Source organism: Danio aesculapii, chromosome 21 (genome assembly GCF_903798145.1).
Source record: "Danio aesculapii chromosome 21, fDanAes4.1, whole genome shotgun sequence".
Lineage (NCBI taxonomy): Eukaryota > Metazoa > Chordata > Actinopteri > Cypriniformes > Danionidae > Danio > Danio aesculapii.
Window position 1 is genome coordinate 4559976 of NC_079455.1, and position 17586 is coordinate 4577561.

A 17586-nucleotide genomic window follows, 5' to 3' on the forward strand; every position below is an offset into this window, starting at 1 on the left:
GTTTAAAGTCTGGTTTATGTGTGCTACATGTTGTCGGTGCTTGTTAGCTTAGCAACATGCTAAAGCTTTATTGTTAATCCTGTAGGAATGAACATTTAGTGAAAGCCTCATGAGAGCTTTGTATGGTGAAAGGTGTTTGGGATAGTATGTTGCTGTCTGAAAAGAGGGTTTTAAATTAGACACTAAAAAGGTGTGTTGATAGTACACAACGGGACTGTTTACATCTGGTCACTTCATGGGTTTTCTCCAATCGGATCGCGATCTCATTTGTGAAAATGGTTCAATTTACATTTGGCCACATAAATGAGCCTCAATCAGATTTTCAAACCTCACACATTAAACTACGTAATGTCAAAATTATTCTTTTTATTTGCTGAAACATAAGCAATATGCCTTATTTAGCATATAAATAGGCTACAAAAGGCTTTGTACTTGCACCAATGCGCTAATAAACACAGGAAGACTGGTGACAGGGTGGTTTTATGAACATGAAAGTAAAGTTGAACATCTCTCATGGCCTGCACAATCACCAGATCTAAATATTATTGAGCCACTTTGGAGTGTTTTGGAGGAGCGAGTCAAGAAATGTTTTTCTCAATCAGCATGACTTACAGTTATTAGCCCCCCTGTTTATTTTGTTCCCCAATTTCTGTTTAACAGAGAGAAGATTTTTTTAACACATTTCTAAACATAATAGTTTTAATAACTCGTCTCTAATAACTTGATTTATTTTATCTTTGCCATGATAATAGTAAATAATATTTTACTTGATATTTTTCAAGACACTTCTATACAGCTAAAAGTGACATTTAAAGGCTTAACTAGGTTAATTAGGTTAACTAGGCAGGTTAGGGTAATTAGGCAAGTTATTGTATAACAATGGTTTGTTCTGTAGAATATCAAAAAAAAATTGGCTTTAAAGGGGCTAATAATTTTGACCTTAAAATGGTTCATAAAAAATTCAAAACTGCTTTTATTCTAGCCCAAATAAAACATATAAGACTTTCTTCAGAAGAAAAAATATTATCAGACATACTGTGAAAATTTCCGTGCTCTGTTAAACATCATTTGAGAAATATTCAAAAAAGAAAAAAAAATTCAAAGGGGGCTAATAATTCTGACATCAACTGTACCTTTTCCAGTAAAACATTAGTACAAGGCAAGTTTCGCGATTAAAGTCTTTACCATACCTGTGAACCCTCCCGTTTTTCCCCTGCAGATTCTCCCGTATTTTACAATTCTGTCTCGCTACCATCCTGTAAAGGTATTTTCCTGTATGTCTACCATATTTTCAATCTTTCTATGAAAGGGTGGCAATAACCATTAAAGAGCCAATCCTCCGGCGGATGCCTCTTGCTTTTAAAAGTGTTGAGTTTGTTCTGTGCTTTCGTTTTATTTAGTCATGAAAATACTTTTAAATAAATATAAAAACGGCGTGATTCCTTTCCTTTTCATTACAGGTACTGTCGCCCCTCATATGCAATCCTCAATACAGTCATATAGCAGTGCGTGACTGTCAGCTGACGTGCTTCATAAGGATAAACAGAGGCTGTTTCCCAACTCATTCTGTACACGCAATTTGAAGCGAAGCGAAAGTCTGGGTTTTGGGTGTGTGTTTGAACAGACATATACACATATTTAATAATAATAACATCTAAAGATCCCTTATTTCCACATCCCAATGTTGACAGGTATGGTCTTTGCATGCTAAATGATTGTCATACAAATACATGAAAGACATCATACAAAACTCTAAAGGTTTAACATTCATTTGTGTATAACCTGCTTTACCAAAAACTAAAACGTTGGGCTTTAGTAGATGCTAGATTTATTATATATTTATTATGATATTTATATTTATTCTCCATTTACGGAGATTTGCTACTTCAGGCTTGTGATGCATCTCGTCAGTGCTGCCATTTGTTTTTAATTTAACATTATAATTTGATCATTTAACAGCTGATTACTGGTCAAAACATCCCTAACTTGCACTGTTATCTATGTAATATAGCCTATAGCACGCTCTCACGTTTATTTTTGTACATCAAAATTTACATTTGAGGATTCAACTATGAGATGCATTTAGACTAGGGCTTTTACCATTAATGGATTAATACATGCGAATAATCGGAAAATATTAATATTAATTTAACACAAATGAATTGGTTGATAATGTTTGACAACAGCTTCTAGCCGTCATCGCAGCCATATCATTGTGAGATGGATTTTATGATAATATATGACGGATCAGGACACAATGTGTGTGCTTAATAGCAAGAATCATTATAAAAAGCTTCCAGGTGGATTAAACCCAAGGTTGTGTGTACTTATTGTATTGATAAACTGTCCTTCGGTTTGCAGTACCATCTTCAGGCCAAATTTTTTTTTTTGCATGTGTTAGCATAACGCAAGTGCAGAGACAGCATCAAGCAGCCGTGTATGTCAAAGGACACTGGATGAGTGCAGCAACGTAAGCCTGAAAAAAAATCCAAATTAAAGACCCATCAACATTGTTCAGGACTGCACCAGTTACCATCGAGGAGAATTATTGATATAAGAATGCATGAACTGTGACACTGAAAAGCTTAAAAAAGTCTTTAGGCAAGTTAAATAATAATAATAAAAAAAACTAGACACTCTTTTTCCATAAAAGTGCAGTAGGTGATCTGCCAAAATGTTAACCGTTAGCATAATAGCTTTGAAAATACAATCTCTCCCCTGCCATCCAAAGCTACGCCTCCTGAAATCACGAATGCGCACGGTAAAGATGACAGTAGACAACACAGTAGATTATGTCATTTGCCAGTTAGAAAACTTTATAGTACTTTATAATACTACAATTGTGAACGAAACACTGTATTATATCTAGCACGTTTTCAGTTGTGTAGCTAAACCTAATATCATAATGTGCAATATCTCATGCATGCAAGGATCGCTGGTCTTACTCTCTCATGCGCTTTGTCCTAAAGCGACTACTGTATGCTTAGTGGTTGGCTGGCGGGGTGCAAGAATTCAGAGTAGCAGGGTAAACAATAAAGGCATCATAGGTCATCATTGTTCAAAAATGAACCAATGTGAATCTAAAAGCATCTTCAGCTCAGTAAAGCAGGCTAGGCGGAATAGCGCTGTTTACTGATGTTTTGTTGTTAAACTAAATAAAAATCGCCATTATCGATGCTGTAAAGGGAATCTTATGAAATTGAATATAGTCACATCAATCTATCTCTGGAAGATTTCAGTGGCTGAACAACACTTCTGTGCATATAACCCATTCGTAAAACAACAAAATCTACGTCAGTTTGCGTGACTAAGATAGTTTTAAAGCATAACATTACCTGTCTAAAAGAAATGGTGTCGTCCTTCTCAAGCGTGCAAAACTAACTCCAATATTGATTTATGATTTTAAAGATTTTTAAGTTTTGATTCAGCATTTGTATTTACTGCTGACACTCTCTCGTATACACGTGCATACGCAAACGGCGGATCTGCGTGAACGTGTGCGCAGATGTACAAATCTACATTTGTTGACAGACAGTTTGGGCTACTTATCCGAATTATTTTTAATTGGATTAATTTATTTATATATCTCACCCAGAATATAAAAATACACATAAATACATTTAGGTCATGTACTTTAATCAGTACTATTTCTGAAGACAATCACCTACTGCACCTTTAAACTCGATCATCATCCATTTTTTCTTTCAACACTGCATATTTACAGTTAAATACAGTGTTGGGGAAAACGCATTACAAGTAACGCGAGTTGCGTAATAATATTCCTTTTCTAAGTAACGACTAAAGCAATGCATCACTTTTAAAAATGAAGTAATAATATTTGAGTTACAGTACTTATTGTAAATAAATTTAATGCGAGTTACTTTTTAGTTTAATTAATTAGCTTTGAAAAAAATTAATTGCTGAATTAAAATTGATGGATTCAGGTTGAATCATTTCTGCGACAAAGTATTCTGATTATTTTGAACGCATCAAAGGAAAAGGGCATAATCTCAATGGACAGTGAGTGATTTTACATAACTAATTAAGCAGCATGTTTAGCTCTTTAGCTCTGGAGTTATGTGTTTTTTTAAGGTAATTGAAGGTTATACAGTGCATTGTTAATTGCAGAGCTCCTCTATTTAAAAAAGAAGAGAAATAAAACCCTTTGCATTCTGAAAGAGATCAGCCAGGTAAGAAAAAGTCATGCAAAAGTAACTCAAAAGTAATGTAATGCATTACTTACTATAAAAAGTAACTAAGTAACTCAACCAGTTACTTTTTTGGGCAGTAACTCAATATTGTAACCTATTACTTTTAAAAGTAACTGTCCTCAACACAGTTTAAATCCTAGATTTTAAATTTGCGATTAATTTAGATTAATAAGAGACCATGATTGCAATTAATTGACTTGCGATTTAATTGATAGATCGACAGCCCTAATTTAGACCTGTCCAGTTCAACTGGAATGCATCCCAGACCACCTAACGAAGTGGTTTAAGCAAGTGTTTCTCAACCACATTCCTGGATGACCACCAGCTCTGCACATTTAACCAAATTTCAACGTCGGATATCTGTTCAATCAGAAAACAATCATGAAGTCACTAGATGTAAACAGCCCCAATGAGACAGTATTTGATTTTAGAATATAGCAGGGGTTTCCATGATGGAATCTTTAGTTTTTTTTGCTTGAATTTTTTCCAAATGTGGTCAATGTGGACCACCTTTGTTAAGCAGCGTCACTGAGCAGTGATGTCCTCAATCCAAGTCATTTCAGCAGCAGGTCTGAAGCACAGCCTTAGATTTTCATCTCAGCGTGGCGCTCATATCTGTAGCTCGAGGAGGGCTGATCTCGGCAAATGGGGTCGTTCCACTTTCCGATGATTAAAGGGGTGCCAGAAATGTCTTATTTGATTTGGGGGTTGAAAATGTCAGGCAAATTAATGAGTAATGATTGTCAAATCACATTCGACAGTCAAAGAAGAAAGACTCTTCAAATACAATGCCAACTAGCGCTTGCTGAAGACTCGTTTTGATCTGCGTAGAGTGCCAATCTGCTCCTTAGATGATTCTGTTCTTCTTTTCGTATTGATTGTTTTCTGCACGCATGCCCTTATAGTATATTAATACCTTGTTTTTACTGTTTATAAGCGTTGAATTTTGATTGGTTGAGCTATATTTCGTAAAACCATGTCCAATAGCTTATCCAGTTTAAAGTGTTTACTTGTATTTCTACTATCCTTGCACTTTGCAGATGTGTTCTCCTTAGGAACGAGCAGCCATTTCTATTAAACGTGTTATAATATGCTGCCTTGCATCCCCTTCCTCTGTGTCTATGTATATGTGTGAGTTGCAGTAATATGTTCTCTTTCCACTTTCAGAGCCTTTTCGCATTCTATTGTTCATGTATGTCTGATGTTCTGTTGTTGTTGTTGGTTTGTGTGTGTTTGTGTTTTGTCTTCTTTTCGATTCCTAATATTTTTTTTGTTTCCTGTGTGGACAAAAGCTCCTGCGGCTCTTTTCCTCAAAGGTATATTGCTCATGTAAAGTTCACTAATCATGCATGTGTCTGCGCAACCACACTGCTCTTGTGTCTGGTCTTTAGACTCACTGCACTAACATCTAGCAAGTTTAGTACTGAACCTCCTGTGCTGTGAAAGGCAGTGGGGCACACTTTTGTCAGCACAAAATCTCTTGATTTCATTTGACTTTTGTTCTTAACGTAAAAGAAATTGACTAATATGGCTGAAATATTTGCATCATTCTTTGGATCGAAATGTGCCCGCCTTCCTCCCTTTCTGCGTGTTTGTATATGAGGCTTTGAAACCTGACAGAAATAGTCAGCAGAGCCTTAACAGCTTGAAATAGACAACCACACTAATTACCTTAATCCCAGTTAAAGAGCATGAGGCTTTGGCAGATTTTGCCATAGTAATCTTTTAACAGTCAATGTGCATTGGGGCACAGGCCTATATTTAACTTCCACTTTGGATTAGAAGAAAGTTCCCCAGAATCTGGAGGAGACGGACTTACTCTTGTGTAATTTCACACACCAGACTATACCAGTGGTTCTCAACAAGTATTGCTTCAGGACTTAAATTTTGGACAACAGTCTGATTCATTCATATATTCATAGTTTGTTAGTATTTTCACACAATGGACAACTGTCATACACAATACATGCATACGAACATTAATTTGCCTTGTTTGATTGTTAAGGAATTAGTACTGAGCTATTCTAAGGTGCTGTTTATACTATCGCTTTTGCGTTTTAAACAATTATGTTAGGATTACGAAAACTGAGTGTTTTAAAACCACTAAAGACCCAAGCTGTTTCCGAAATCGCATACTTCCATACTATATGGTATGCTAAAAACAGTATGCGAGCTGAGTAGTATGTCCAAATTCATACTGTTTAGAACAGGGATCACCAAACTTGTTCCTGGAGGGCCAGTGTCCTGCAGATTTTGGCTCCAACCCTAATCAAACACACCTGAACAAGCTAATCAAGGTCTTCCTAGGTATACTAGAAACATCCAGGCAGGTGTGTTGAGGCAAGTTGGAGCTAAATCTAAAGGACCGAGATTGGTGACCCCTGGTTTAGAACATACTTTTCTAATGGCTGAGTAGTACGTTTAAATTCAAATGCAGTACATTCGAGGTGATTTCAGACGCAACCTGAGTGTTTTAAAATCACTGAAGACCCAAGCTGCATCTGAAATCGCATACTTCCATAGTATGCCAAAAACAGCTTGCGAGCCGAGTAGTATGTGAGAATTCATCGAATTTGAAAAAAACAGTATGTGAGAAGTACCCGGATGATCTACGACTTCCGGCGAAATTCTGAAGTGCGCATCGGATGGACGCTACGCTATCCCATGATGCACTGTGAGAGAATTCAGAAATGGGAGTGAAGCGACGCAACTGATGTGAGTAGGTCATGTGATGATGGCAAATTGGCGGATGTAGTACATCCGAGTTCCATTCATACTACTCACATTCATACAGTATAGAACGTACTTTTCTAAAGGCAGAGTATACGTTTGAATTCAAATGCAGTACCTAAGAGAAGTAGGCGATTTTGGACGGAGCCTGAGTGTTTTAAATCACTAAAGACCAAAGCTGCTTCTGAAATCTCATACTTCCAAACTATATAGTATGCTAAAAGCAGTATGCAAGCCGAGTAGTATGTCAGAATTCATAGAATAAAAAAAAAATCAGTGTGTGAGAAGTACCCGGATGACCTTTGACTTCCGGCAAAATTCTGAAGTGCGCATCGGATGGACGCCACGCTATCCCATGATGCACTGTGAGAGAATTCAGAAATGGGAGTGAAGCGACGCAACTGATGTGAGTAGGTCATGTGATGATGGCAAATTGGCGGATGTAGTACGTCCGAGTTCCATTCATACTACTCACATTCATACAGTATAGAACGTACTTTTCTAACGGCAGAGTATACGTTTGAATTCAAATGCAGTACCTAAGAGAAGTAGGCGATTTCGGACGCAGCCTGAGTGTTTTAAATCACTAAAGACCAAAGCTGCTTCTGAAATCTCATACTTCCAAACTATATAGTGTGCTTAAAACAGTATACAAGCCAAGTAGTATGTCAGAATTCATAGAATTAAAAAAAATCAGTGTGTGAGAAGTACCCGGATGACCTTTGACTTCCGGCAAAATTCTGAAGTGCGCATCGGATGGATGCTACGCTATCCCATGATGCACTGTCAGAGAATTAATGAATGGCAATGAAGCGACGCAACTGACGCGGGTAGGTCATGTCATGATGAAAATGGCAGATGTAGTACGTCCGAGTTCCATTCATACTACTCACATTCACACTGTATAGAACGTATTTTTCTAACGCCCGCGTAGTACATTTAAAATCAGATTCAGTATCTACTGAATAGTAGGCGATTTCGGATGCAACCTGAGTGTTTTAAAATTACTAAAGATGCATGCTGCGTCGGAAATCGCATACTTTCATACTATATAGTATGCTAAAAACAGTATGCGAGCCGAGTAGTATGTCCGAATTCATAGAATTCGAAAAACAGTATGTGAGAAGTACCTGGGTGACCTACTACTTACGACGCGATTCTGAAGAGCACATCCGATGGACGCTATGCTATCGCATGATGCACCGTGAGAGAATTCATGAATAGGAGTGAAGCGACGCAACTGGCATGGGTAGGTCACATGATGATGACAAAATCGCGGATGTAGTACGTCTGAGTTCCATTCACACTACTGACATTCATACTGTATAGGATGTATTTTTCTAACGGCCAAGTAGTACATTTAAACTCACATGCAGTACCTTCGAGTAGTAGGCGATTTTGGACGCAGCCCCGGTTTTTGTTTGGAAATGCTGCTTTAGTATAGACGGACCGAAATGCAAACTTTAAAAAATAAAGGCATGGCTATCCACGATCGCTCTCTGACTGGTCATATGGACTATTGCGTATCATTTCCTGATACGTCAAGCCCATCTCATATAACCATTACACAATTGACAGACTGTTGAATGCTTGCAAAATGTGCACATGCCAAGTGAATCTGATTGGTCACGTATCACGCGTTTTAGGCTGTCTAGTGTGGACGAAGGTTATTTTTCTGAAACACTGTACAAAAGTCAGTCTGGATGAGCAGCATTTTTATTCTATAAAAAAAGAGGACATATTGGGTCCATCTAATCCTTAGATTGTGGAGAAAGGAAGGAGAACTGCAAGATTACTATTATTATTATTATTATTATTATTACTATTATGGATTAGTTTCTCTAATTGCATTTTGGATTTCACTTGTACGATGGCCCAGAGTTGTCAAAACACTTCTCAAAACGCCTTTTTGGATGCAAAAAACCTGAAAAAAATAGAATCTGGTTCAACAAACTATGATGGCCTAAAGTTTCGAAGGCAGTGTGTCAATACGATTGACACAACGTGAGATCTAATTGATTTTTTTATGTGCAAAAAAATTGATGAAATTTTCAAATTCAATGAGCAATAATCTTAAATCCGAGAATAGTCCAAATCAAAATCATCTTCGTATAAAGGAGCCAATTTTCCTCTCGAACCTAAAGTATACATGTTTTACAAGATTCATCACTATAATACTATACATATACTCTATGCACACATGGTTTTTGTAACTGTGTGTACGATATGTGCAGCTTGTAAATGTGCTTTGAATTAGTTTTGCGCTACTTAGTTTAGTGTCAGTTCTTAGCAAGGCCAGTTGTTTCCTACACAGGCTCATTGAAAATACAAATAAAAATGTAGTTCTTTGCATAACACCAAGTAAATACCACAAAACATCTTGATTTGTAATCAAATACGTTTGCTTTACCTATATCTATCTCCATATGGACAACTTTCCTGATTCGGTCAGTTTGCTCAGTGGCTCACTTTGTACGGTTTTGTACTTGTGATGCTCTCGGTTTAGAGTCTGGTGAAGCATGCTTCCACAAAAGCCACAAAATCAATGTATAATCAAAGTAAACTATGTTGCAGCAATGCACTTTTCTCTTTCATATACTTTTGAAAAAGCTATTTATGTGTAACGGAGGTACACACATAATTAGTGATAGACGACCAAAACCATGGTATTTAGACTCCTTGTTAGAGCAACCGAATCCCATACAAAGAATCGCTGGTTCGATCCCAGCTCAGATCGGGTTAGGTGCAGTAGGACCAGTGGGTTACATGTTATGACAGATCCTAGAGGCCATGGTCTTTAGCGTCTGTCACTAGAGCACCTTTAGAGGTCAGAGGAGTGAGATTTACCTGTATAGCACTTCGCTAGCTAACCTCTGTTACATTCACCCCCCTAAACCCTACTCCCATCCCGGACGAGCCCCCACGAACCCAACCTGATTCTGAGCTGAAATCGAACCGGCGATTATTTGCGTGGGAGTCGGTTGCTCTAACAAGGAGGCTAAAGACCATGGCCTCTAGTGTCTGTTGTTAGAGCACCTTTAGAGCTCAGAGGAGTGAGGTTTACCTGCATAGCACTTCGCTAGCTGGCCTCCGTTACATATGGTTTATGGGTTTAGGTCAGTGATACACTTGGGGATCTGTACGTCAAGCTCTGCCTTCTTGTGTAAAAGAATGACATGTAAATGAAACGTACAACAAAATTGTACCTTAGGTAAAAAAAAATTCGATTTCCAAAGATGTAAACAGCACCCTCTGGTGGATTTGTCATCTAAAACGTGTAACCAAACGTACCCTATTTGACGTTTCGCAAAAAAATGTACGGTGAGGCGCATATTTCCAAAGAGCCTTGGCTGATTGTTTTACAGAAAAACAACAAACTACTAAAGACAGTAATAAAATTAGTCAGCTATGTCAACATGTCAAGCACACTCTCAAAAGTGCACTTTGAAAGGCTGTGTTGACAGAAGTAAGAAATTTAAAGCTAAGTATACTTTGTGTTCCAGCCCTAATCATACACATCTGTCCAACCAATGTTCAATTCTGAAACAGAATTACTTGACAATTACAGTTGAATAATGTTTGATTGGGGTTGGAAGACAGTTGACCAAGAGTATTTCAGAGGTTCCAATGAGCCTGTAGGTACCTGCAAGCACCATATTGTCTCTCCATGTGCACCAAACAACCCTCCAAAAAGGATTTCAACCAAAGGAAACATCATATGTGATTATATAATTAAACCTTTGTGATTACATTTATGTAGTGATGCTTTTTTTCTCATTTTGGGCCACAGTTGAGAACCACAGTTAAAAAGCAATATATAAAACAAGGAGAGAAGCTTCCTTTTCTTAAGGTTGTCATATTTCATCCAGTTAAAGCTGCAAATTCCACTGTATTTGTTTCTTTCCACGTGGCAGGCTATTTGTGCTCTATTTGTGCTTTCCACATGCTTCCGTGAAACCCTTTGAGAAGCGAGTCACGTGGCCCGTTTCCACACAGCCTCAGGTGGCTCTGTCCTAAATGCTACATAATGTGCAACTGGAGAAGCCAGCATGAACAGCTGGTTGTGCTTCGTTTTTCAAAGGGGTTTGAAGCACTCTTCCCGTCCTGGGCAAAAATATATTTAGAAAAATTGTCCAGAAATGTGGATACTGTATGTCCCAATGATCTTGTTTCTCTTAATGGGCAATATTGACAAGCTGGTCTTATAATGTTTGTGTGTATCAAATCCATATTTAAACTAATATTTCAGCTTATTAATATTATCTAACTGCTCTTCTGCATTTTGACACATAATATCTTGTTAGAAAGAGCCACGCAATCTCTTAAGGAAAAGATGACAGATGTAGATGATGCAGTATTTTATTTTTTAATATTAGTTCATATTCAGTGTTGGGGAAGCTACTCTGAAACTGTAGCTTGATACGCTACAAGCCACTCATCAGCAAGCTAAGCCAAGCCAAGCTAAGCTAGTCAAACTACACTTCTGAAAAAGTAGCTAGCTACACTACAAGTAACTTCCTAAAAGTAGCTAGTTACATTGAAGTTACTTTTTTTTAAAGGCGTATATTACAAAAACGTGAATTGATGTTCATTTTCAAGGTGGACCTATTATGCAAAAATCATTTTTATTATGGGTTTGAACACAGTTGTGTGGCAACAGTGTGTGGATATAGCCAGCCTCCAATGGCAAATTTTAATAAATAAAAAAAATTCACATTTCATATAAGCAGTCTGCAGAATCACTTTAATTGACATTCTTCATTTGTACATGTCATTAGACGAGGAAAGTCTTGCCTATTAGTGACAATCTCTCTCTTATTAGCATAGACAGCCCTGAGTGAGAAGCAGCTGTCCTCCATTAGAGTTTTTGCAACATACCTGCCATCAATCAAGAGGGTCGGTGATCTGGAGACGTTATCGTTTATTGAATAGTGCCTGGAACTCAGGCTGGCCTACTCTCATGTCTATGTGCCCAAGATCCCTACCACACCTTTTTGAGACCAGGTAGTGAACCTGCAAGTGCTGCCTGAGAGGAGGCAGTCCCGTGTCTTGCAATGCTGTGTCCTGTTCGCGCACTGCGCTGTTTATGTGGACCGCATTCTGAGCATAAACCTGTAAGCAGCTATTCCTCTGTTGGTCAGCAGAAGAGAAATACTGTATCAAAGCAGAGATTGGCCCGCTGTATAGTGGATGCCAGCACCCTTGCATATCGTAGCCAGGGAAAGTCGTGTCCCCTGCGAGTGAGAGCACACTCAACAAGGAGAGTTGCCTCCTCTTCGGAAGCTATGGCTCTCTAGCAGATTCTGTTAGCCAAGAAGCTGGGCTATACCTAATGTATTTGTGGAATTTTAATAGTTTAATAATTTTAACAATCTTAATAGTGGAGCTGCTTTCCTCCTGGTTGCCCAGCCAACTAAACTCAGTGTCAAAAAATGCTTGCTGTGCCATTCTTCCTAACCCAGAAATGCGTGGAAATGCACGTTGTCTGGTTTGCCCGTTTGGTCAATCTGCGTTTTGGGGATTGGTGCCAGCTATGTGTGATCCCCGCCTGGTGATCTCAAATGCATCAGTCAGCCACGATGAGTTCCCTCTTCTCAGGCGGACCCGTGTTTTTCCTACCAGCTAACTATCTTATTCATATGTAGCATTCATCTGGGATAGGACTAGCCCATATGCTTATATTGTGACAAGGTCTCTTCATTTAGGTAGCAGGTGGCCTCCACAGCATCTTTCCCCTTCAGGACTGGGTCACTTTCCCAACGTACTGTTGTATCTCTAAAATCCCTAGTCTACAATTACTTTACCTAGGTAAAAGACTAGTACAACTCCCGAATTCTAAATATTCTTATATTTTGGTAAACAATGGTCTGGGGACATTGGAAGGTTGCACCTTTGGTGAAGTTGTGCGCTCACGCTATGCTTGGCAAACATCTCACCAAACATGTGATGGGCTTAGCTGCTGTGGCACTTTCCATTCACATTCCCTATGTGTCAGTAGACACAACATTCTAGAGACACAACAAGTTCCCGGTCTCAAGGGGAACGTCCTGGTTACTAACGTAACCCATGTTCCCTGAAGAAGGGAACGGAAACGTTGTGTCTCCTTGCCACAGTAGCTGGGTCTCCAGCTGATATAGCCGAGTGTTCGGCTTCTTCAGTGATTAAAAGCCTGACTTGACCTTCATCTGCAGGGTATATACTCAGCTGATTATAATCAATTCATAGGGCTTCATTGGCCTGTTGATTGGTCATCTAGCAATTTCCAATGTATCAGTAGACATAACGTCTCCATTCCTTTCCTAGGGGATCGTGGGTTATGACAGTAACCAAAACGCTCTTCGGGTTAATTGTCAGCTGCTAGAATACGTTATAGAATAAATTTCAACTGTTAATTCCCAAAAAATACCTGCAAAAAATTAATAAATAAATTTAAAACCAAAAAATATATGATTTATATTTGCAAAACAAATATCTGCTGCTTCAGATCATTACAGGTTCACTAAATGGACTGTATCTGTTGACAAGCTGCTACGCTACTTGCTGTAAAAAAAAGTAGCTAGCTACTGGAAAAGCCCCCCCAAGACAGAATCTGCGACATTTTGCCTTTTTTCTATGTGTAATTTTGTATAAAATTTGCGGAATGGTTTTGAGAGTATAGTAACTAAAAATCTCTCATATAATACATCTATAATTGACAGAAAATATCTTTACAAACTGTATATTTACATTATTATAAAGTAAATTAAATAGACTCATTGATGAGCAAAAAAAATGTGCCGATTTCTTCGCGTGCACATCTATGTGGACCTAATCATCAATAGGTAAGCTACTGAAAACGGTAGCTAAGCTATCTGTGCTACTTTTAGCTAGCTACTCCCCACCACTTTTGTTACTATTATTGCATGATATGTAATAGCTCGCTAATTTCAAACAATTTAAAAACAGGCAGATAAACAAACAGCTTTAGCATTAATTTGATAGCAAAGAACGCAACCATTTTTCACAGCCAACAATTGTAGTTTACACGTCATTTACCAAATTAGGTGCTTTGGCAAACCTTTGAACGTGGACTGTTAGTGAACAGTTAGTGGAGATATCCATTGTATTTGACGATCCGTCGCTGATTCTGTGTTCTCTTCTAAAAGCAGGCCCCTACTGTGGACATTCGCCCACGCTCGGCCACCGCCATCCAGATGAACAACGCCACCCAAATGCAGGAGCGGGACGAGGAATACGGCTACGAATGTCTGGACGGGAAGGACTGCACCAGCTTCTTCTGCTGCTTCGAGGACTGTCGCTCAGGAGCCTGGCGGCACGGCCGTTTGCACATCCGTGTTGCTAAGATTGACTCTTACGCTCGCATTTTCTTTCCAACCGCATTCGGTCTATTCAACGTAGTTTACTGGTTTTCCTATCTCTATCTTTAAAATATATAAATATATATATAAATATTTAAAAAAACATAGGCTGGCCTTATTTTACGTTACAGATTCCAGCAACCCTCTTTTATGGAAATGTGAACCCACTGAAAACATTAAGTTGCTTTTTGTTGGCGTTGTTGTTATTCTTCCAGTCTATCTATCTATCTATCTATCTATCTATCTATCTATCTATCTATCTATCTATCTATCTATCTATCTATCTATCTATCTATCTATCTATCTATCTATCTATCTATCTATCTATCTATCTATCTATCTATCTATCTATCTATCTATCTATCTATCTATCTATCTATCTATCTATCTATCTATCTATCTATCTATCTATCTATCTATCTATCTATCTATCTATCTATCTATCTATCTATCTATCTATCTATCTTTTCATTTGTTTTAAGTATGTTTTCTGTGTGTTTATGTAATATGTGAAATGTTGGTTTGTCTATGTTTACATCTTTCTCGAGCAAGTATATATTGTGCATAAAGCAAACGTTGTAGCAAAAAAAAAAAAAAAAACGATCAAAGGCGCAGACAATATTATTTCTGGAAATTCCGTTATCGCTTTTGGTAAAAAGCGGGAAATCTGACTATGACACTTTTAGCCCGTATAGAGCAAAAGTAAGCACTACAGAGATTTTGGAAAACTTTATCCAAATGCATAGCTGCTGAGGCTAAAAAAAAAAAAGATTGATCAAAAATGAACAAATAATTCCTAAATTTTTTTTATTTGTGCATTTTAAAGAACAAAAAAAAAAATCAAGTGTTTAAAATTTCTATGCCATTTGTAACACTGGTTTTTCATGTGTGGTCATGGCTGGTTAAACATATGGTCACCTGTACAAATGTTGTATATAATGAATACTGTATAATGTAGTGATATACATCATACTGCATGCACCTTTTAGGCCAAAAGAAAATTTAGTCTTCTGTCATCTTCAAAAAGAGGCAAAAAAAAGGGGTCAGGAAACATTTGACATTATTTATGGCCACTTCTAGATGTCTGTCGTTTATAAATGCACAATAATATTGTTACATGTAAAAATAAGTACTGTTTTCAATTATTTTTTTTTTTTGCATCCTATCAGTATGAGCCTCCTTTCCATCCTTGGATAGGTGTGGTGTTTACCCACAGGATTAGTAACCAGAAGTTAGTCCTGCTCATCTTTCAGTTTTTAACAAGTTGCTGGGGTGAGTATTCTGATAGAACTTACTGTATTATATTCTATTCATATACCTTCCACACTATTATAATTATAGTATTATTATTATTATAACTATTATGGTATAAATCTTTAAAACATTTTCTGTAAAGCTTTACTTGAGTGTTCATAAGACTATCATTAAACCTTTATTATCATGACATGACACATGATTAAATGAATACAATCTTATGCATGCTTATAACAAGTGTCATTAAGTGTCATTCACTCAGTTACGACATTTTAAATGCAAAGTTGACTTTGTTTGTTATGACAACTTGACATAAATACATTACAACCAACTTAACAACTTGACATTACCAAGACAACAAAACTTGTCATAAACCTGTCATAAACATAATGTCATGAAGCCATTATAAACGTGTAATACATTTTATAAAAGCCTCATTAATATATTTAAATTAAATAAATACTGTTTGTCATTGATCAAAAACATGACACAATTATAATGCCTCATGACAATCATGTTTATGACAGATTTATGACAAATTACGTTGTAATGTCAAGTGATCGTGACAAATATGAAGAGTGGTTGTGATGTATTTGTTTATGTAAGCTGTCATAATGTCATCTTTGCGTTTAAAATTACATATCAGAACAAATGACACTTAATAACAGTTGTCATAAGCATGTTTATGAAAGATTTATGACAAGTTACTTCGTAACGTCATGTTGTCATGACAAAGTTGAAGTAATTTATTTGTTTATGTCAGGTTGTCATAAAAACAACGCCATATTTGTATTTAAAATGGCATAACTGAACAAATGACACTTACTAGCAGTTGTCATAAGCATGTTTATGACAGATTTATGACAAGTTATCTAATGTCAAGTTGTCATGACAAAGTTGAAGTAATTTATTTGTTTATGTCAGGTTGTCATAAAAACAACGCCATATTTGTATTTAAAATGGCATAACTGAACAAATGACACTTACTAGCAGTTGTCATAAGCATGTTTATGACAGATTTATGACAAGTTATCTAATGTCAAGTTGTCATGACAAAGTTGAAGTAATTTATTTGTTTATGTCAGGTTGTCATAAAAAACAACATCATCTTTGTATTTAAAATGGCATAACTGAACAAATGACACTTACTAGCAGTTGTCATAAGCATGTTTATGACAGATTTATGACAAGTTATCTAATGTCAAGTTGTCGTGACAAAGATGAAGTGATGTATTTGTTTATGTCAAGTTGTCAAAACAAAGTCATCTGCATTTAAAATGACAACTAAACAAATGACATCAATAACAGTTTTCATAAGCATGATTATGACAGATTTATGACAAGTTATGTTGTAATGTCACGTTGTTATGACAAAGATGAAGTGATTTATTTGTTTATGTCAAGTTGTCATAACACAAAATGTCATTTTTTGCGTTTAAGATTACATAACTGAACAAATGACACTTAACAACAGTTGTTATAAGCATGTTAATGACAGATTTATGACAAGTTACATTGCAATGTCAAGTTGTCATGACAAAGATGAAGTGATGTATTTGTTTATGTCAAGTTGTCAAAACAAAGTCATCTGCATTTAAAATGACAACTAAACAAATGACACTTAATAACAGTTTTCATAAGCATGATTATGACAGATTTATGACAAGTTATGTTGTAATGTCACGTTGTTATGACAAAGATGAAGTGATTTATTTGTTTATGTCAAGTTGTCATAACACAAAATATCATTTTTGCGTTTAAGATTACATAACTGAACAAATGACACTTAACAACAGTTGTTATAAGCATGTTAATGACAGATTTATGACAAGTTACATTGCAATGTCAAGTTGTCATGACAAAGATGAAGTGATGTATTTGTTTATGTCAAGTTGTCAAAACAAAGTCATCTGCATTTAAAATGACAACTAAACAAATGACACTTAATAACAGTTTTCATAAGCATGATTATGACAGATTTATGACAAGTTATGTTGTAATGTCACGTTGTTATGACAAAGATGAAGTGATTT

At 36.8% G+C, this 17586-nt stretch overlaps 1 protein-coding gene across 1 annotated transcript in view; it reads left to right on the forward strand.

Annotated features, from left to right (window-relative positions):
• Window positions 1-14542, forward strand: part of gabrg2 (gamma-aminobutyric acid type A receptor subunit gamma2) — a 111307-nt gene extending 96765 nt beyond the window's left edge. Inside the window, exons 9-10 of the mRNA XM_056446521.1 lie at window positions 5504-5527; window positions 14087-14542. Of these exons, the coding sequence (XP_056302496.1) occupies window positions 5504-5527; window positions 14087-14368 (306 nt within the window). The 3' untranslated portion in view covers window positions 14369-14542. The remainder of the gene's footprint in view (window positions 1-5503; window positions 5528-14086) is intronic.
• Window positions 14543-17586: the final 3044 nt, after the last annotated feature.